Source organism: Trachypithecus francoisi, unplaced genomic scaffold (genome assembly GCF_009764315.1).
Source record: "Trachypithecus francoisi isolate TF-2019V2 unplaced genomic scaffold, Tfra_2.0 Lachesis_group7, whole genome shotgun sequence".
NCBI lineage: Eukaryota > Metazoa > Chordata > Mammalia > Primates > Cercopithecidae > Trachypithecus > Trachypithecus francoisi.
Genome location: NW_022681472.1, coordinates 67,654,705 through 67,678,016, shown reverse-complemented (window position 1 = coordinate 67,678,016; position 23,312 = coordinate 67,654,705). Strand labels below are relative to the sequence as shown.

At 34.2% G+C, this 23,312-nt stretch overlaps 1 protein-coding gene across 1 annotated transcript in view; it reads right to left on the bottom strand.

The window, feature by feature from the left end:
- LOC117079070 (CUB and sushi domain-containing protein 3-like) overlaps nt 1-23,312 on the bottom strand; it is a 230,638-nt gene that overhangs the window by 104,031 nt on the left and 103,295 nt on the right. The window contains exon 8 of the mRNA XM_033202697.1: nt 10,276-10,432. Coding sequence (XP_033058588.1) covers nt 10,276-10,432 — 157 coding nt within the window. The remainder of the gene's footprint in view (nt 1-10,275; nt 10,433-23,312) is intronic.

The window sequence follows — 23,312 nt, the reverse complement described above, 5'->3', positions numbered from 1 at the left end:
TCTCCTCCCCTCCCCTTCCCTCCTCTCTCCTCTCCTTTCCTTTCCATTCTGTTCCGTTCCTTTTTTTTTTTTTCCAAGACTTGGTCAGGACAACAGAAGCCACTTAGGTACTGTGTGTAGCTAAGATTCAAAACAAGAAATTTGAGGACTTGATGATTTTGGAAATGCAAAGGGTGTGAAAGTCAGAAGACTACTGCTGGCTTTCAGGAAACTCAGCAGTTCAGGGAAGCTGCTGCCACATACAACCACCTGCCAGCAACACACTCCTGCCTGTAGCTGCTGGCGGAAAATAATGGCTTCTCCATCAATCTCACCTTTCAGCTCTCACAGGTCTGTCTTTAATTGGCAGAATCTAAGCAGAGATATTTGTTGGCAGAAGAATCTGAAAAATATAATTGCCAGATTTTTGGTTTCTACACTTCAAGGAGTGCTTAGAAGGTCAGAAATGCTACTCATTATTGATGAATTTTTGCTTGTGTATCTTATTTCAGAAATCTTCTTCTACCTTAAAGACACAGCTTTTCTAGGTCACACTTTTATTTTCTAAACATTTTAAAGTTTGGATATTTACATTTAGGTCTTCAACCTGTCAGAAATTAATTTTATGTAACGTGTAAATTAGTAGGTCCTTAGATATGTAAGTTTAAATTTACTAAATTTCTATGATGCAAAGGCTATGAAAATGATACTTTTATTATTCTAGTATGAAGAAATTTAATATTGTCTATGTAAATGACAGTTAATTAATAAACTTTTCCTTAGTATTTCAGTTAGAATACTTTGGACTATATCATGCAGCATTGATCAGTACTTCCCTTATCACCCAGTTTATTTTAGTATTTTAAAAATATAAGAAATGTCAAACATATCTGCTAACTGGTTTATAGGACATAGAACCACATGGGGTGGTTTTATTGCTCCCTTGCAATTTACTTATTTTTTACTTTCATTTGCATTAGATTAGTTATATAGTAAGAATAAGGGTAGAGTTAATAAGTCATCTGATAATTTTTTATGATTTACATTGCCAACAACAAACCGGTAACTAAATTAAAGAGTAATTTGTTGTATATCCACAATGCTAGTGTGCAAGAAAAAGCATCACAAATTAGTTAATGCCCATCTTTAATTTGAATATAAAATTTGAAATGGCCATGCTTCCTGTAGATTATTAAACGATTTCAAACAACAAAACTGGAAGGCTGTGAACAATCAAATATATTTACAGTTTTCTCTTGGGATAATGAAAATTTCTCCAGTGGGATTTTTTGTAAATTAAATGTGCAGAGGAGATAACAAGAAAACATCTGAGCCCAGAGTACTGCCTAATGGCTGGGCAACATGCATATTTAGCAGGTCAGTTTTTGATAAGACAATAGTATAATCCATCAATAAGGTGCAATTTAGCTCTGTAAATAAATGGCTGTTAAAAATACTCAATTACTTTTTACAAAATAAAAGTAGGATAACTACAAGTAAATAGGGCTAAAAGAATCTGTAATGAAATAATCTTCGACAAGTAGCGTTTAGAGACTTCATGAACAATACGAATGATAGCAGGACTAAGTCTTTCCCTGATAGTAAACGTAACAAAAATGAAAACATTCAGATTCTCAAGAATAAAATGACAAAAGTTTCTATGGGAAGAATTGCACTAATATTATTTCTCTCTTTTTTTATTTTCTTTTTTTTTTACATTTACATAGACAGTTTTAAAAATACATTAAATCTATAAAGCTTCAAATATAAAGTAACCAAATCTTGAGTTCAGAGCTAGTATAGCATGGTGGTTAGAAACATGGATTCTAGAGGCAGAGACTCTCAGTTCAATTTCCATGTCTGTACTTGTTAGCTATGTGACCTTGGCTGAGGAAGGTAACTTTGCCATGCTTTTTATTTCCTCATTTTCTCTCTGGAAATAATAATATTATCTGCCTCTTTGGGATACCTTGCATCTGGTAGGTGGGAGATAAATGGTAACTGTTATTATTTGTAACTTTTATATTGAACATTATGATAATGACCAAAGTATCTACGTGCCTTTTAAATAAAATCCAAGCCCGTACTATACTCCACCTCACCTCTGATGACACAGGAGTTAAGAAATTATTTAGGCAGATAGTGGGGGTATGGGAGTTCTTAGTAAGTTTTTCCTTTTAATGAAAAGCAGCCACCAAGTCATTTTCTTTTCTTTTCTTTTCTTTTTTTTTAATTATACTTTATGTTCTAGGGTACATATGCACAACGTGCAGGTTTGTTACATGTGTATACATGTGCCATGTTGGTGTGCTGCACCCATTAACTCATCATTTACATTAGGTATATCTCCCAGTGCTCTCTCTCCCACCTCCCCCCACCTGACAACAGGCCCGGTGTGTGATGTTCCCCTTCCTGTGTCCAAGTGATCTCATTGTTCAGTTCCCATCTATGAGTGAGAACATGCGGTATTTCGTTTTCTGTCCTTATGATAGTTTGCTCAGAATGATGGTTTCCAGCTGCATCCATGTCTCTACAAAGGACATTAACTCATCCTTTTTCTGGCTGTATAGTATTCCATGGTGTATATGTGCCACATTTTCTTAATCCAATCTGTCATTGATGGACATTTGGGTTGGTTCCAAGTCTTTACTATTGTGAAGAGTGCCACAATAAACATATGTGTGCATGTGTCTTTATAGCAGCATAAGTTATAATCCTTTGGGTATATACCGAGTAATGGGATGGCTGGGTCAAATGGTATTTCTAGATCCTTGAGGAATCACCACACTCTCTTCCACAATGGTTGAACTAGTTTACAGCCCCACCAACAGTGTAAAACTGTTCCTATTTCTCTACATCCTCTCCAGCACCTGTTGTTTCCTGACTTTTTAATGATTGTCATTCTAACTGGTGTGAGATGGTATCTCATTGTGGTTTTGATTTGCATTTCTCCGATGGCTAGTGATGATGAGCATTTTTTCTTGTGTCTGTTGGCTGCATAAATGTCTTCTTTTGAGAATTGCCTGTTCATATCCTTTGCCCACTTTTTGATGGAGTTGTTTGTTTTTTTCTTGTAAATTTGTTTGAGTTCTTTGTAGGTTCTGGATATTAGCCCTTTGTCAGATGAGTAGATTGCAAAAATTTTCTCCCATTCTGTAGGTTGCCTGTTCACTCTGATGGTAGTTTCTTTTGCTGTGCAGAAGCTCTTTAGTTTAATCTGATTCCATTTGTCAATTTTGGCTTTTGTTGCCATTGTTTTTGGTGTTTCAGACATGAGTCCTTGTCCATGCCTATGTCCTGAATGGTATTACCTAGGTTTTCTTCTAGGGTTTTTATGGTTTTAGGTCTAACATTTAAAGGTCTAGCATTTAAGTCTCTAATACGTCTTGAATTAATTTTTGTCATTTTCTTTTCTAACAGAGCAGCTTCTAAAATCAAGCGGCAAACATAGACAAGCAAGTTGGACACTTACATGGTGAATGCTGGCAGTTGTGCCAATAGAAAAAGGCTACTTGGGACTAGGCATGTTCCAAATTGTGGCTCCTTCTTCTCTTCTCTTTGCCAGCCATGCATACAGTAAGGAGAAGGCAACATGGTGCAGGCCAGGCAAAGATCCCATTTGCAAAATAAGATTAGGATGGGGCAGCCAGCTTCTGGTGTGTTATGAAAATGTCATACCTGGTTCAACTAATCTTTGGGCCCTATGAAAATCAGACACCACCTCATAAGCCTGTCTATCAAATCTGGTGTACTCCGCTGTGGGCTGGAAGTCCCATTTGGGAACCTCTCTCTCTCACAAGAAAGAGAGCTGTTCTCCTTGCTCTTTCTTTTGGCTATTAAACCTCAGCTCCTAAACCCACTTCTTGTGTCCTTGACCTCGATTCCCTTGTCATGTGATGACGAACCCCAGTTATTTGCTACTGCTAGTTTCCAACTTTATCTCTCGTTTTGTCTCATTCTCCTTGCTCATTTAGCTACAGCCATAGAACTCAAGCTCAGGCTTCTTTTAGGCCTTTGTACTTGCTACTCCCTCTACCTAGAACCCTTTGCCTGTATGTGGTTATTCTTTCTTATCACTTAGGTATGAACTCAGATAACATCTGCTCTGAGATGTAGTCTGAACAAATTAGCTAAGTGGTCTCATCAGTACTATCTATCCCATTGCCCTGTTTTAAATTACTTCTAAATGTAGTTCTCTTACCTTTTGTTCATAACTTTATATCTTGTCCCACTAAAAAGTTACTTTCTTATGGGCAGGAACTTTCTCTTATTAATTGTTCTCTATATTCTCAATATATAATATCCACTGGGAAAACACAAAATGTCAAACTATGACCAGATTAATAATTTCAATAATAAATAAATTAATAAATTTCAGTGGAAGAGTAAAAGGGAAGATATGCCAGGTGACCAAGTAGAAATAATGTCTCTACAACTTAGCCTTTAGAGAGTAAAATATACCAGATTTAGAAATCGTTCTTGAAATGTGTGTTGAGAGGTTGGAGGAATCTGGGCAGAATATCCTATTGGGTTTTGCTGAATTCTGTTATAGGATTATCCAGAACAGAGTGATGTTTTAGGAAGGATACTGTATTGTGATCTCAATTTCTGATCTGTTTTCCAACTCTAGAAGGAAGTAATAATTTTCTCTCACCCTACTCCCTGTACTCTCTCAGAAGAACAGGTATGCCTTTATTGGTTCCTCCTCACAGGGAAATTAACAAGTAACTTGTGTCAGGTAAAGCACCTAACAACATGTCTCATTTGGATATTTATTTGGGATGAGTTTCAGATTTCTCAAAGGCAAGAGTAAATGACAGTAATTGTTTTGAGAAGAATGAGGAAGATTGGCCTGACTCAATAAGGGAGTTGGATTCTGGGAGGTTAGAGGGATGAAAGAGCAGTGAAAGCCCCCAGAGGTCAAAAAATATCTAAGTGTATCTCACACGTTTTATATTCAACAGTATAGCTGTCCAAACTTTAATTGTCAGATCAAACTAGAGTTGACTGAGAAATTTATTTATTTATTTGGGAGAAGAATATTTCCCCAAAAAGACTAAACGAGATTTTTCTTGACAACTCTAAAGCTGAAGACTGAACAGATTTAATTTGCTTTAGAAGAAAGAATGGGGCTGGTGTGGTGGCTCACACCTCTAATCTCAGCATTTTGGGAGGCCAAGACAGGTGGATCATTAGAGGTCAGGAGTTCGAGACCAGCCTGGCCAACATGGTGAAACACTGTCTCTACTAAAAACACAAAAAATTAGCCAGGCATGGTTGTGAGTGCCTGTAATCCCAGCTACTTAAGAGATTGAGGCAAGAGAATTGCTTGAACCCAGAAGACAGAGGTTCCAGCCTGGGCAACAGAGCAAGACACCGAAAAAAAAAAAAAAAAAGAAAAGAAAAAAAGAAAAGGGAATGGGATATTTTCTCCCCCTCTAGTGTGGTATAGGATTTTCATACTAAGTATGCATATAATTTATTTGTTGGTGGAAGGAGATGAGAGAAGCTCACAGTCTTCTTAGCATAATAAAGCTAAAACTATTAATCATGAGTCAGCCAAATACTTTTCCTTTATAAACACCCAAGAGTTTCTGGCCTTCCATGACACTATTAATCATAGAAGCAGGTATTAGTTCAGTATCTTTAACCTATTTTTTAAAAAATACTGATTAAACTAGCTGTACATTGCAGTAAATACTGTAAGTTGTCTTCTCAATATCTCCCTTCCTCCTTGCTAACAACTCTGATTTTGTTCCCAGCTATAATCTAACTATATCTAGCAGTGAATCATGATGGTCTAAAATTAAACTAATTATTTAGTCTTCCACATACTGAATATTCCAGGCTGCTTTGCTGGAAAGTTAAGGCAGAACCATATGGCCCAGTTTTGAGTAGAGACATAAGAGGGTATCTTACAGGGATTCCCAGGAAAGATTTTGTATTTCTGATAAAAGGAGTCTATGTGGCTGGCACTACCCATTTTTCCTTTCTTCATGCCTGAAACATGCCCATAATTACAATAGCCAACTTATGACTATGTTACCACAAACATGAAAATAAAAAGTGAACCCTCTAGGAATGCCACAGCAGAAAGACAGGAGCAAAATCCTTGTTGATCTTGTTAAATAGTTGAATCAAGATCTACCTACTTTCTCACTCTTTACTTTTTCTTATATGAACAAAATAAACCCTGATGATTTAGGCCATGGTAAGGTTTTCCATCACTTAAAGCCAAAAGCAACATTTAAGTCACTGTGTGTACCAGGCCACTTGCTATACTTAGCAATTACGTAATGAATGGATCAATAAGATAATTGAAATAAAATGTACTTTAAAGGTCTGTTCTAACATACTTTTTTCATTTTATCTCAGTCAAATGTAATCTTATCTACCCAAAACTGAAAATAATCAGACAATGGCAAATGTTGCTAACTCAACAAAATAGATAATGGAATAGAGGGTGACAATCATTAAATAGTGCAGGTATCATTTGATAGGATGGCCAAAAAAAGCCTGCTTGTTCCCCCACTAGAAATTGTGAGAAGCATCAAGATATGTGGGATTAATCTGAATTAGATTATTTTCCTTGAATGTTCTTCCTAATTTCTGTGTCTTTCCTCATTCCTTTCTCTTTGTCTGTAATATTCCCCACCATTTCTCTCTGTGAACCACCAACCCAACCTTTAATATGGCCTCCTTTATGAAGTCTTACCTGATCCTCCCTAGACAAATGTTCTCGCTCCTGTTCTGATTCTCTCAATGTGAGTACTGTGACCTCCTCTGCAATACCTATTATTCTCTCAGTTAGATATTTCAGAAATGAAGTCGGAATCATTGTAAGAGAAATGTACCACAGAATGTACAGGGTTAGAGTTGGCCTTGGGAATAACTGGATATGAGCATTTAAACACGAAATCCTAGTCTTTCCCATTTTCCCTATGTGAACCACTGATGCACATTCTATCATGTTCAGGAATTGAATAATTAATGCTTCCAATAATTTTGTGAATATTTAAAATATGTGACTTAGAAGAACCATTTTACTATCATGAAAGCATTTTATAAAATTCATATTCAAATGACATCTTAATTTATCAAGAATATGTAAAAAGATGCAATTGAACTAAATGGACTAAAGATGCTATGAAGGAAAATAATCTATTGAAGAACGATGCACATATGTTTGCAAACAAGTATAACCACAATGCAATGTGATAACTGTTATATTAGTTGCATATATAAACTAGCACAAAATAAATATTGAAATGTCTGTTGATTCCAGCTGAGAGAATCAGGATAAGCATTCATGAGTAAATATTTGAGGTGGATCTTGAAGTTCAATTGGTATCCAAAGTCAGTAGGACATGCACAAAAAAGAAAATAGCCTGGCCACAGGTGCTATGGTTGGAAAACAAATAGTATATACTTGGAGGATGGGAACAAACTACTTTTAAAGCTAGGAAATCTGCGTTTAACTATTTAGATAGCTGCAGATATGTAGACGAGTTGCCGCTATAAAAATAAGAAGTAATACTTAGGAACAAATACACTTAAAAACAGATGTGTCACTATTTCTAAAGCCCTTCCCAACAGAATATAGCTCAGAACCCAACTGTTGGTTCACAGAATTGTCTACTGATATCCAAAGATACCTTGGAAGTAGGCTATAAACATTTTGGTTACAGATATGATACTGAAATTTTTAGTTTTATTTCTAAGACTGAAAAATATTTACAAATGTAAGTTTTCTCTTTTTAAGAGTGACAGTTTTGATGAATTTGCGTCCTTTGTAGGGACATGGATGCAGCTGGAATCCATCATTCTTAGCAAACTATCACAAGAAGAGAAAACCAAACACCGCATGTTCTCACTCATAGGTGGGAACTGAACAATGAGTTCACTTGGACTCGGGAAAGGGAACATCACACACTGGGGCCTATCATGGGGAGGGGGGAGGAGGGAGGGATTGCATTGGGGAGTTATACATGATATAAACGTCATGCACATGTACCCTAGAACTTAAAGTATAATAATAAAAAAAAAAAGAAATCATACAATAAAAAAAAAAAAAAAAGAGTGACAGTTTTATACTCTCTTCCCACTTCTATAGTTTCCAAACTTCATAAACACACATTTCCTTTAATGGACAATTATTAATTAATTGTTAGTTAAGAAAAGAGGTGTGACTTCAAATATTTGCTAATTAAAATATATATATTTTAAAATTCTACAGTTCAAACTAAAGACAATAAAGTCAATGATCTTATTCATTCCAGACACCTGAGCACCCCATATAATTTCAAATATAGGTATGTCCTACAATGGCCACTATTTTTTCATCAGTAATCGCAAGCTACATAGATGTCATGCATCAAAACAAAAAAATCCAGGTTTCCTTTTTGAAACCCATAAATATTTTAGACAAGCAGAAATGCAGGCCGGGTACCGTGGCTAACACCTATAATCCCAGCACTTTGCGAGGCCTAGGCGGGAGGATCACCTGAGGTCAGGAGTTCGATACCAGACTGGCCAACACGGTGAAACACCATCTCTACTAAAAATGCAAAAATTAGCCAGGCATGGTGGTGGGCCCCTCTAATCCCATCTACTAGGGAGGCTGAAGCAGGAGAATTGCTGAAACCCGGAAGGAAGAGGTTGCAGTGAGCAGAGATCACGCCATTGCACTCTGGCCTAGGCAACAACAGTGAAACTCTGTCTTCAAAAAAGAAAAAAAAAAAGAAAAAAAAAAAGAAGAAGAAAGAAAAGAAAGGCAAAATGATGCAGAGCAAAAACCATTATGTAAACGTTGTGTCATTCATTTTAATATTACTTTAAAATCATCAGTGGCCCTGTTAGAAAACAGAGAAAGAAAAAGAGGAAAGCAGATAAAAAAAAAAAAAAGTTTTCCCATCTGAGCAGATCACACCAATTACATTTGAGCAATAGTACTCAATATCATTACTTTTAGTCCATCACATAACAATACTTATAAACACAATTTGTTTGGACTATTGTTTTTCTTTAGGAAGATTCATAAGAAATCACATTGTACACACAGTTATGAGAATTTAAAAATATATATTCAGCATTCATTTTGTTAATTTATGTTTAATGTTAGTGATGTAACAATTTTAACAGGTATAAAGAAAAGCCCTGAAAGAAATAGATAATGTCTCAGTATTATGCACAAAAATGTTTTCATACAACGAGTCAGTATATTCTCTTGGCTCCTATTTCTTATACCATTAAGATAGACTCTTTACACAAATTATAATTTGATTCAAATTCCCTTTAAGATCCCATATGATTATCTTTGATACTGTAACCTTTTTAACTTCTTAGTTTCTACAATAATTTCCATTCATCTGACTTCTTGAGAAAATTTATAGGAGTCAGTAGATTTTCTCAATCATTCTAGCAATAAAGATTTTTGAGTATTGCTACTTATTTTGCTATACAACATTAACGAGTGCACTGACCTTCCAAGAATCAGTTTGATCTGATAGATTGTAAATTTATTAAATACATAGGAAGTAACACCTCTTTTATATGCACTTTAACTTATTAGCACAGAATCCTGAACAGAGTAGAAACTCAAGAAATATATCATTTGAATAGAATTTGTTTTTCATTGGTGTAATTAGTCTGTTTCTTATATTACGGTACTAGTAAAACACAGTCATTTAATTCATATAACAATTGATGTAACCCACCTACCTCTGGTTCTTAGTGTTTTAACTTCAACTTATTTAAATAGTCAAAATAGCTGACTTTAATATAATGAGTTAATAGGTCTGTGAGAAAGAATTTGTTATAAAACAAGTCAACACAAAAGCAGAGCAAACTGAAAACTTTAGCTACTCTTTAGTGTGAAACGACCTGAAGCCTTTTAGTTACATTTATAACTGACCAATGATAATAATTGCATAGGTGTTGTATGCATTTTTGTAATTAAAGATGGGAGTTCAAGCACTGGATTTCCATCTGACAAAAGTTTTATTGTATTTCTTAAATATTGGATGAGGAGAATCTTGCTACTTAAAAATAAACTTTGAGTCAAAAATTACTTAACCTCTGTAAAACAAACTGAGTTGTTTCAACTGTAAAACGGCAATAGCTAAAATACCTGTAACTTACCAGGCTGTTGTTAGGGTCACACAAAATTATATATGTAGAAAGGAGCTGTAAATTAATTGTCAAATACTGGGTATCATTTCAATTTGTGCAATGTAATTATTTAATATACATGCAACTCCCCAGTGTTTGACCATTTTACTCTTCTAAAATACTTACTGGTATACACAAGTTGAAAGCCTTCATCTGTCCCTTCAGAATCGGAATTAAATTCTAGCCAGAGCTGATTTGAAGTACTACTAAGTGTCAGTCCACGCATAGATGCACCAGTAAAAGCACCTAGTAGATGAGTTGTTTTATCTTTTCCATCGTAAATCTGCAAAATATATTTGTAATTAAAATGTAAATGTGTCAATAATAATTCAGAGCATGTATTTACATGTATGAAAAAGAGAAAAGTGTACTTTTTCTAAATCAAATCAGTACATTTCCTAAGGACAACTAAATATATTGGTTTCTATGAACACAAGGTTAAGGAAGTTATAATTCACATGTATAATTTTAAAATTCCAAGCTTAGTATACTTTAAGTAAGACTTAAATCAGGTGATATAGCTTCTGTTCTTATTATTTTAAAAATTCTTTTTCTGGGAGACAATTTAAAATTAAGAATAACTACCTAAAGATTGGTTTCTAAAGTTGGTTACTTGGTTAGTTGGCTGTTTCTCTGCAACTTTCTCAAGGAGATCAAACACTTGCTTTTCCAACAACATGATTAATATAAAATATATTTGTGTCTGGTGCAGTTGTAACTTTTCCATGTTTGTTAACTTGTTTCATATTTGACATTTTTAAAAATATTAAGTTAAAGGAGTTCTAAATGCTTTTAGAAACAACTTAATAAAGCAAAAATATACAATAAAGAAATTGATAAGCTCCCACACATCATTCTCATTTTTCTGAAGGTATAACTGCTAACTGTACTAATTTGTTTTTCTTTTATTAATGCATTATAAACATCTCTTCAGGTCAGTAATACAAATTCTTCCGTTTGAAAGATGTATAGTGACTCCATCATAACTTGCTCTGCCATTCCCGTATTAATGAACTCAAGTTTTTGCTACTACAAGTAATGCTGATATAAACACTCTTTTACTTGTAACCTCATGTTTTTTGGTACTTATACTTCAGTAAAACAGTTCTAGAAATATGGGATATCTAGAAATATGGGATATGAAATATGGGACATGTTCATATATTTCTAGATAGTTTTCTAAAAAGTGTGTGTAATTAAATCCAGGGTTTACCAACAATGCATATTACCATTCCTTTTCCTGTAAGGCATGCATTCTCAACATAATCATTATGACCTCCAAGGGTGTAAAAATTGGTTCTTGGGAGCAATAAGATTTTAGATATTACAATGATTTGTGGTTCCCTAAAGATCAACTCTCCCTGACAGACTTTATTCTATACTATTTTGTTTCATGGGGTTTCATGGGTTTCTTAGGTGAACAATAATAATAAGAAAAAGTGGAGAATACTGCTTGAAATTACTGCTCTGTTAGCTCAGATTGCCTTACTTACTCATGGCCTGGTGTTAGAGTAAAAATTATGTTAGATTCCACATCTAGGGATCTTGCCATAGCATAAGTGTTCCTCCATAACTACACTGATGTCACCTAAGAGATGATTTTTAGGTGGTACACAATGGAATATTTTATTATTATTATATTAATCTGTATATTTTTCATATAATTGATAGTTGGTTTTACTCTGATGATTTATTTAGAATGTTTTAATATGATTTTAAATAAAAACTTGTGTATAATTAACCTTTCTTTCAAGTATCTTTACTAGAATTTAATGTTAAGGTTATGCCAAATTTTTTTCTGGGGCCCCTAAATGTTCTCTTCTAACCACATTATCCTAAACATTTTCTACACAGAAATTCTAAGTCTCCACTGATAAGGTCTTTCTTGCATGCTCCATTTGTAATTGATGGAATCTATAGACTTATGTATACCCTCTAGACTTCTACAGTTTGTTTACTTGTTCTTTACAGCAGAGAGAGAAGGTAGAAATAAGAGAAAGTGAGGAATTGAGAGTCTTAAGTTCAAGGCGACATGGTCATTGAATTCCTAACAGCAAACATGGCTTGGTCTCTCTCTTTTTATAAACTCTGTCAAGTTTTTAAAAAATGTACATTTACTCTTGAGAGTATCTGGATACTAGAGGGCTGTATACACAAATTTCCTAATATTATCAGGGAATACCTTGAATCCCTGGAGGAATCTAATTTATCATGCAAGTAAGTTTCTGTTTTAGTTATCAGCAAGAATTTCTGTCTTCAACAAAATCAAACCAAATGTTGAGGTTGGTAGCTCAGGAATGCATGATTTTGGTTTGATTACATAACATTTAACTTTTCATTTCTTAAGAATAGTAGTCTTTGGGGATAATTCAGAGGTAAGAAAACCTTGCTTGTGGCAAAATATAACTTGTATGTCTGTCAGTTTCAAATGTTCAATATTCTCAGAAGTATGCTTCTGAATACATTTATTTTATGATTCTATATTACATAGTATATAAATTCTGTGTTTAGAGCTGCACGTTCACAATCAAATCATTTAACCACTAGATCCTGTGGATCTTATTTGTGGTGATATTATCGAGATATCCCCAAGTAATATTTTCCTTGTGTTACCCTTAACTTCTCACCAACCTATAATTTAATTGTTATGAAAAATATAAATATAAATAAAATATAAGCAATTGTTTCTTGGATAAAACTACTTCTCTATTTACGTGTGGATACATTGTAATAACTTTCAGTTTGCCAAAAATAGCCAAATAAAGGAAGAATATAAATAGAACAAGTAATTAATGTAACTGGGGAAGTAAAAACTGGTTGTTGAAATTTGTTTTTAATTTCTTTAAAAAGTCTTTCCTAATTTTTAAAAAATCTTCAGGAGTAATGAAAAGCAAAAATTAATGATAGATAGTAGAAACATTACTTTATACATATAAATTTTTCCTATATATAACAATGTAAAAAGTAACAAAATAAGTCAATGTTTAGTTATTTAGTTCTATGCCTGTGTTAGGTGCTGTAACTAAAATTAAAAAAAAAAAATAGTAAGACATCATTCTTAACCTAAAAATAAAAAAATACATATATAAACACAAAATTGTCTGTGTATTCGGTTAGAAGCATACAGTATATCTTTTTTTTTTTTTTTTAGAAAGGGTCTCTGTCACCCATGCTGGAGTGCAATGGTGTGATTATGGCTCACTGCAGCCTCAACAGCTCAGGCGACACTCCCACCTCAGCCTCCCAAGTAGCTTGCACTACAGGCACGCCCCACCAAACGTGGCTAATTTTTGTATTTTTTGTAGAGATGGGGTTTTGTCATGCTGCCCAGGCTGGTCTTGAACTCCTGGACTAAAACTATCTCTACATTTTGGCCTCCCAAAGTGCTGGGATTACAGGCATGAGCCACTGAACCAGGCAGTACATATATACATGTTTTTTTCTTTTTTTTTTTTAAGAAAAACTTTTTATAAGACATTTTTAAAAAAACAATCATTTAAACAAAGGGCATGATAAAAGAGCTAGTACTTTCAGGAAATAAAAATTATTTTAGGTTCAGCTGGGTGAATCTAGTTCAGCACCAAAATCTGCTAGCTACAATGTATTTAACATTGTTGAGTCAAAAGGTAGAAAACAAATACTGTTGAAGCTCCACTATAATCATCAGAATAAAATTAAACTGGATCATTCAACTATGAAATTTTGGAAGCATGCATAAAATTGCTTAATCAAAATGAAAGGCAAGTGTTAATTAGGAAGCCTTTAAAAAGAGAAGAGTTTTACAGTAATGATCAAGTCAATGCTATTTAACTCATAAATAAAATCCTTCAAATGTAGTTAAATAGATGAAAACATAAAGGTAACAAAGGGACAAAGCAGTATAACCAAAGATAAATTACTTTTAAAGTAGTCATGAATACAAGCATACAAATAAGAAAACAAAACGAACAAAATATGCCTTTTGTTCAAAAGTAAATATATAGTACAAAGTGATTAAATTGGGTCTGACTAGAGCAATAGGACTTTTATTTGAGATTGTTACTGCTCATATTTCTGTTCTAATTAAAATCAAGATCTTTAAGTGTGTTTTTGTCTATTTAAGTGTAATTTCTTTTTTCTTTAATGTATATTATTATTATTAAGTTGACTTAAGGATTAATATCATGAAAGGTATTGGTGGCTTTTATTAATGTTAATGAAATTATTTGATGAGACTCTAATTTGTTAAGAGGTTGCAATTGTCTGATTATTTACACTAGAACAAACTCAAACTTAACATTGCCATGTTTTAATTGCCAAATCTTTTTGTAATAAATCTGGTCCTGAAATTAGTTATGGTATACAGACTCTCCTAAATCCAGTAGGTTCAACTATGTTATAACAAACTACTTATCAACACCCAAAACTCTTGCTGTTGTGAATGATATGATAAATATATAAACAGAAAGCATGTTCTAACTCATTTATCTAATGAATTAGCAAGTGAGGTGTTAACCTGAATCCAAGAGCAGAAAGTAAATATAAAAGTAAAATGTGAAGACAGAAATTACACGTACATATATGTATAATTATATAAACCTCCAAATTATTCCTCCTCTTGGATCCTAGCATTTTTACTTTTGGTCATTTGTTTTATAGGTTGATTTGGAAATTAAATACATTTTCTAAAAAGGTGAATTAGATGTCAAGTGTGCATATAAAATAAAGAACAATTTTTATAATGGTCAATCAAAAAAGGCTCTATTCTAAAACTTTTTATATTCTCTGCAAAGATAATGTAAAATAGAGTAGAGAACTTTCGTTTGCATTCAATTATTTAAGTTTCTAAAGTAGCTACATAATGTATTCTCAATTATATGAGCTAGTATGTTTTAGTGAAGGAGGAGGGAAACAATGAAGGACCAGCTTTCCAGGGGCAAGTGGTTTTTGGTTGTATAACAGAGCTGAAGTTCCAATTCTAAAGTTCTGCAGCTTATTACAAATCATTTTTTTTCCTGATACTTAATGGAAGAGGATGAAGGATTTTATGAGGCCTAACATAGCAGTCTATACAAATTGGCACTTTGAGAGTGCTTTTGAGGGGAGAGTTAATACAGGATTCCAATGAATAGCAAGCAGAATTGGCAGATATGTGTGCTGGACATATAAGACCACTGGTGTGCTAAAAAATGTTTAACAACCAGTTCTCAAACGAACAACAACAAAAAACTGTTAAATGTGTATATTTGTACATAAGGTTTTTAAAATAGCATTTATTGCAATAGAGAGATATTGACAAACTTTTCCTAAGAAGGGTTAGATAATAAAATTTTAGCCTTTGGGAGGCATATCATCTCTGTCACAGCTACTCAGTCCTCACATTGTGGCACAGGAGCAGCCATAGACAATATTCAAATGAATGGACATGGCTTTCTCCCAATAAAATTTTACTTACAAAAACAAGTGCCAGGCCCAGTTTGGCTCACATACTGTTGTTTTCCAATCCCTGATTTTAGGGAGGTGTCGAGCAATGTACAAATGGTAATAAAATATACAATATTCGTGACTGTACATTTCATATAACTAATTGATTTTTAAAGAATGCTTTTACTGTTTTTGCCAGACTTTTGTGTATGCAATTTATGATTGCAACTGACAAACAAGAGTATTTCCTAAATAAATACTGCTTGATTGTTTTTAATGTTAACAAATAAAAGGAAAGTGAAAAATCAAAAACAAGGTTATGTCAGAACTTCTTTAGTTTGTAAATGATATGAGCAACTAATTTGGTTAATTGAATAATAGTTTTCAAATACTGAAAATAAATTTCTTCAATATATAGTGTTATTCATAATGTAATGGCCACAGACACAACCCATTTCCACTTACATCTATGTAATAAGCAAACAACAAGTTAAACCATGTTTTGTAGCATTTGCCAGTTTCCACAGTGTAAATATTCCCATTGGCCAACATCAAGCTATCATTGAATGTGAATGTGATGTCACTGAATGGGGAGTTGGGAAGAGATGTGAAGGGGCACAGTGTGGTGTGGTATTTCTACCATAGGGATACACTATACATAAATAACCTCAAAAGCACAGATAATAGTAAAAGTAGTACAATAATTAGGAAATTAAAAAAATTGTATTTATTGCTCTTGTTTTTAATATAATTTAAGTTAATTTAATTGTAATTTAATTACAATCAATTGTAATATAACTTAATTTTTGGTACTATGTTCAACAATCAGCTCTCAAAATTACTGAAAATTTAATAATACGCTCTCACAAGTGCTAATCCCAAAGACTCACACATAGATAGGAAAGAAACTTGAAAATAATACACTTTAGAAAACAACAGGTTAATAACCTTATCATACCTTTACAAGAATGTTATTAATCAAGTCCCTTGAGTATCTAATTTTTCATAAATATGACATCATTCCTCCTAACCTTTTCTCTCCCAGTTTCAAAAGCAATTTTGAGTTACTTTACTGACTTTTCTCCATAATCATCCATAGTCCACATTTTGCATAAGAAATAAGTCTTTAGACTACACAATGCTAACCGTGGTAAAAAGATTGCCTTGAATTTTTGGAATAGAATAAATTCTTTTCCAAAGAATAAAGGAATGCTCTGCTACATTCCTTTATTCTGAACATTGTCCTTAGTTTTTATATGAAAATAACAACAAACACAGCAACAATGAAAACAGAAAATAGTATTTCTCATTGGTATTCAATTTTCATTCTACCAGGCTGACAATGTGAGCTATTCGATGTTAATTGCATAGAGCCTACATATAATAAACCCCTCTTATAAATGTTAATTGAAAGATTTAATTAGATTACATATTTACAAGTGAGGGTGAGGAAAGAAGTTCAGTATTTCTGCCATATCCTACGCCACTTTGAAAAAAATAAAATAATCGGACTCCAAACAAACTAGAGAAACATTCCCTAGATGAGTTAAGTAGAGAACAAATTAATTAGGTTCTGATGTAGGTTTCTAAGACAGGACCTTGCATTTTACCCTTTTTGGGTGGAGGAATAATAGAATACCAATAATTAGAAAACAGAAGGAACATGTACCTGGCTTTCTATCTGGAGCCTGGAAAAGTGGCAAACACGCTTGCAGAAAAGAGGAACAACAACAACAACAAAAAAAACAGAAAACAGCAGGTATGTGCGGTTTGTGGGGCAAATGAGCCCGAGCCAGTCACATGGAATTCTGGTGTAACTCAGTGTCATATACAGAGTAATTGAAAAGTACTTCTTATGAGCAGAAGAGAATATACTGCAGAGAGCTGGTAGATGCAAAAAGGTTTTGCAGTTGGGATAACTGGGATCCAGCAGTAGATGCCCAATTGTACTGCTGACTTCAGACCAAGCAGCAAATGAGAGAGCTCAGCAGCTGCTGCCACAAACAGATAATGCCCTAGGACAAAATGTACTTTTCATTTTTGACAACTTGAAGTCTTGATGCCAAAATATGTGCAGACGTTGAACTGGCAAATACAGAATTGACTGAGTTTATCCTGAATTGACCTAGATTAGTTTTCTCACTGCAAATTAGGTCACTTATACAAAAATCTTTTGCTACATTTCTTGCAAATTTTTATCCAGACTCTGAAATATATTCCTATTACATGAATATTCACTGAACACTTGCAGGGGCAAGCACTGTGCTGAGTGCTTTATAAACATCATTTAATTTAAAAACATTATCTAATTTAGTCATTACAGCAATATCGAATGTAAGTTTTTATTATTATCAGAATGTTTCAGGTCAAGAAGGTGAGATTTAGAAATCTTGAGTAATTTTTTCATTAATTGTATGACTATTAAGTGATAGGTTTGAGATTCGAACCTAGGTTTACCTAACTCTAAAGCCCATTCTTAATGACAAAATAGGTGTGCAGAAAAATAATCTGGAACATAATATGTTTTCAAAGGTTAGAATAAATTTGGGCAACATTGATTGAGTGGGCATGTTTATCTAATAATATATCACCAAATATAACCCTGAATTTTATAAGCTATATTTGGACAAAACAACACAGCAATGGGGAAAATATTTAGAAGTAACTATGTTGTATAAAAATATATTCACTTTTCTTAGATTAGAAACAATAACAATTGAACTTAATTAGAAAGGAAATATGTTTCTCTTGCTTTACGTAGAAAGTAGCTGAAATTATATAGTAAATTTGTCCTTTCTAGAAGAAAAAAATATTTATTGAGCATTTACTATATGACAAGCATTGTTCCTAGATGCTTGAGTTAAAGTGGAGTTAGATAGTTCCTGCTGTCTTATAGCATGTGTTCTATTGGAGAAGACAAAAATTAAGGGAATGAACTATGAATGCATAATATTTCAGGTTGTAGATCAGTGCTATGAAGAAGAATAGATCAGATTAATACTATGGAAAGAGATGATGGAGGTAAGTTTACCAGTTTATAAGAGGGTCCATTGAAGACTCTGATCATATGACATTTGAGTAGAGACCTGAAGGAAATGAGGGACACAGCCATGTGGTTATCCTGAGGAAGAACATGCAAGCAGAAGACATAGCCTGAGCAAAGGGCTTGGTGTTGGAGCGTGTGATATGGTTTGAACGTTTGTGCCTTCCAAATCTCATGATAAAATGTGATTCTACTGTTGGAAGTGGGGCCTGGTGGAACATGATGGCATCATGGGGGCAGAACCCCCATGAACACCATCCCATTGGTAATAAGAGAGTTCTCTCTCAGTTAGTTCACATGAGATCTGCTGGTTTAAAAGTCTGGAATCTGTTGTCCCTTTGCTCTCTTGCTCCCTTTCTCACCATGTAATACACCAGGTTCTCCCTTCACCTTCTGCCACAATTGTGAGCTTCCTGAGGCCTTCACCAGAAACCCAGCTAATGTTGGTGCCATGTTTGTAGAGCCTGCAGAACTGTGAGCCAATTTAACCTCTTCTCCTCATAAATTTTACAGCTTCAGGTATTTATTTATAGCAATGTAAAAAAACAGTGGGGGGCGGGGAACTAATACAGCATGCTTGCTATATTTGATAAACTGCAGGGAGGCCATTATGCCTGGAGTGGAGTGAGCTACAGGAAGAGTGGCAAAAGGAAAGGTTAGGAACATTAAAATTATGCCAAATCATACAGCCCATGGTAAGGGCTTTAGATTTTACTTATAATGAGATGAGAAACATAAAAAGGTTTAGAGCCAAAGCATAACATGAAAAAGGATCACTTTTGTTGTTGATTTTGAAACAGTCTATAAAGTATGCTATGGTCTCAATATTTGTATCCCCCCCAAATTAATATGTTCAAATCCTAACACTCAAGGTGATGGTATTAGGAGGTGGGGCCTTTGGGGGCTAACTGGTCATGAGGGCAGAGCTCATAAATGGAATGAGTGCCCTTATAAAAGATATCCCAAAGAGCATATTCATCCCTTTAGCCATGGAGTTCGCAATATGAAAATGACTCTTTGAGGAAGGTGGCCATCATCAGACACAATCTGCTAGTGCCTTAGTCTTGAACTTACCTGCCTTCAGAACTTCAAAAAATAAATGTATATCATTTATAAACCACCTAGTCTATGTTATTCTGTTATAATAGCTCACATGATCTAAGATGGTGGAAATAGGAGAATCAATTAGAAACAATGTCAGTTACACAAGTAAGAGATGATAATTTAGACCAAGGTTATTTACAAAGGTGGGAAATGATTGGTTCCAGAACTTTGAAGAAAAGAACCACAGAATTTGCTGAGAGACAATATACAAAGTGTGAAAGAAAAAAGGAAGCAAGAATGAACTCTATTTCATCATTGAGTAATTAGTTTCTATCTACTAAAATAGAGAAAAATGAGGAGACAGGAGATGTGTGTTTTGGACTGGTGAACTTTGAAATTCCCATTAGTCATTCAAGTGGAAATAGTGAGAGATCATATAGATAGAAACTGGATTTTATCACAGGTCAGAGCAGATTTTGCATTAGCTGTGCTGTCCTGTCAATGTACTTTAAGGCACATATGTTTCAAAGTTTTTTTTTAATGTGAACGTTAAAGTTTTTTTGTAAACAAAATACAGTTCATGTATCTTTTTAGATTCCTTAAAGCTGCAGTGTCAAGTGAAATCCAAACCTACCTGTTGTGTGTCATTAAAGTTTTCCAAAAATAAGTAAGTAGCATGCAAGAAAATTGTCACTTAACTCACTTACTGTTCGTATATGTAAACATTAATAGTTGAAGGGAGGCCGGGTGCGGTGGCTCAGGCCTGTAATCCCAGCACTTTGGGAGGCCGAGACGGGCGGATCACGAGGTCAGGAGATCGAGACCATCCTGGATAATACGGTGAAACCCCGTCTCTACTAAAAAAATACAAAAAACTAGCCGGGCGCGGTGGCGGGCGCCTGTAGTCCCAGCTACTCCGGAGGCTGAGGCAGGAGAATGGCGGGAACCCGGGAGGCGGAGCTTGCAGTGAGCTGAGATCTGGCCACTGCACTCAGCCTGGGCGACAGAGCGAGACTCCGTCTCAAAAAAAAAAAAATAGTTGAAGGGATCTAAATTATAAGAGTTTCCTATACAATCATGGATAGGTTTTATATTTGTTCTATCACCATTATAAAAACACATAATTAGCCAAGGTTGTTCATAGTGAACAGGTTAAAATACCCATTAAGTAACCACACTGGAAAAAAAAAAAAGATATATTCCTAAATGACCATTCTGCACCAGTTTTGTTCAATTCAGAATGGATGCAGTGAAATTTCCTTTCCACTTTAAGTAAGAATCACCATAGGAATTTTTATTTCATTTATTTTTATTATTATTGCCTTTTCGTGGCTAGAAAATGTTCTCTTTGCCTAAATAGGATTTTCTCAGATGCTATTAAAGTTATTTATCCACCTTTGAAAAATGACACAAATGAACAAAAAAGTTTTACAAAAAAAAGATTTCAATCTGGTATAAAGTTAATGACTCAAAATTATCTAGTAATATTGAGGTCAATTTTTATTATTTAGAGTAACAGTCTGCTATCTTTGAAGCACTACAGTAAAATATTTTGATATATAAACGTTCTTCATTTTAACACTAGAGCCAAAGAAGGATATAATCTTAATTACTACATTGATGGTCATCAGATAATCTGGAGAGCTTTATAAAAATCCAAATTCCCACGTGTAGATGAACTGAATCAGAAAACCTAGGAGGAGTGCCAGTAATCAAAACTTAAAAAAAAAACTAGAGGAGTCATATGATGGCTTACACTTAGAACTCACTGGTGCAAACTCTACTGGTGTGATTTTAAATAACTAAAGTTCTTTATAGAAAGAAAGGAGAAGGAGAGAAGAAAAAAGACAGCAGGTGAGTGAGCAAGTGAGTGCCTTCCTGGACACTGAACTCTCAGAGACAAAAGTTGTACACGAATGTTTGCATGGAAATAGATGTAGATACACACACATATTATTGTTGTTATTGTTATTTTTGCTTTGGTCAGAATCCAATATGGTTATGTCATATAGAAATGAAACCAGAAAAAAATCTCTCCTCCTAAACTTGATTCTCATATAAGGATTACAAGAGAGTGTCATTCCAAAAAATGTAATCAATGCTACCACATCAAAGAAAAAGCAATGATTTTAAATTCTCTCAGTCAAGGGGCAGCAGGTTTTATAATGGGCTCTTTGTTTTCATTTCTTATTATATCCTAGTCTAAATACAGGAATCTGACTCCACTATGTTCGATATTGTAAAGTACTGCAGATGGGGATTAACTTTCATGGATTAGTTTTCAATTAGGCAAATAACTTTCCACCCTAAGATGACTTTGCGCTCCATAATTTTTGAGAATTAATAATATATCTTTTTGAGGGTTCATCTTTCTGTTTGTATATAACTAAATGTGTCCATGTTAAGGGGTATCTTTCAGCCAATAGTTGCCCATCGGATTAATGGGAAGAATGAGGTAACATTAAGCATCTTATCTTTTATTCTGGCAGAGAGACCATGAAGAAGACAAATTTGGAATCTAAAAGTTCACCCTAAATTGTATTTATAGAGTAACTTGCTGAAACTGTTTTAAAGTAATAATTCAAAATAAATCTCAGGCAAGTCTGAGTAGAAGGATAATTGAATTGGTGTGTTTCTATTATAATATTTAGTATATAGTATTTTCAAATTTGGAGAATGTATATTCTTGGAAAATTAAAAAATTCTTAAAAATCGTTGGGGACATAAATTTTTTAACTTTTTACACATATGAGAGAAATCTGTATTTGAAGAAATCCTTTAAAGGGCCTTAAATTGAGTCTTTTTTTTTTCTTTTTTTCTGCCTTCTTTCATTGCTCCCTATTATATCCCGCTGTGTCGTCACTTATGACTGAAGCGCCACCCTTCTCAAGGTAGCACATATTAGAAATGTATGTGGCTTTATTCCAAAAAAGTAAGACCTTGGTTAGAACGTTTTATTTTATTATTAAAAAGAATCATTTGTTATCCCAAATAAATTCTCCAAATAATATCAGTATAGAAAAGAAATGGATGCATTTTAAGCATCACAAAGAAATATTTTAGGGAGAACAGTAATAGGCATGAGTGATAGATGTAAAGAAACATTTCCTGAATTTTAGCTCACCAACACATGTTTATTATTGTTGCTTGTGCAATACGGAGTAGTAGCTAGACTAGCTCACAGATCTTATCTATGTATTGATACATTTCCCTGCATAATTTGCTTGAAAATAAAAAGCACTGCCTCAGTTTTATAAACAAGCAACCTATTAATCTCAATGTTGACTCCAATTGAACAAACATAATTTATTTTAACAGAAACACCCAAACAATGAACTAGAGGTGGAAGAGTTTTACATAGTGAATTTCGTTGCCAGTTGGGGAAAAATGCGGAAAATAAGAATGCATATATTGATCCTAAATTAATATTGAAATTGTATACATCTGGCCGGGCGCGGTGGCTCAAGCCTGTAATCCCAGCACTTTGGGAGGCCAAGACGGGCGGATCACTAGGTCAGGAGATCCAGACCATCCTGGCTAACCTGGTGAAACCCCGTCTCTACTAAAAAATACAAAAAACTAGCCAGGGGAAGTGGCGGGCGCCTGTAGTCCCAGCTACTCGGCCGAGATCCGGCCGCTGAACTCCAGCCTGGGCCACAGAGCAAGACTCCGT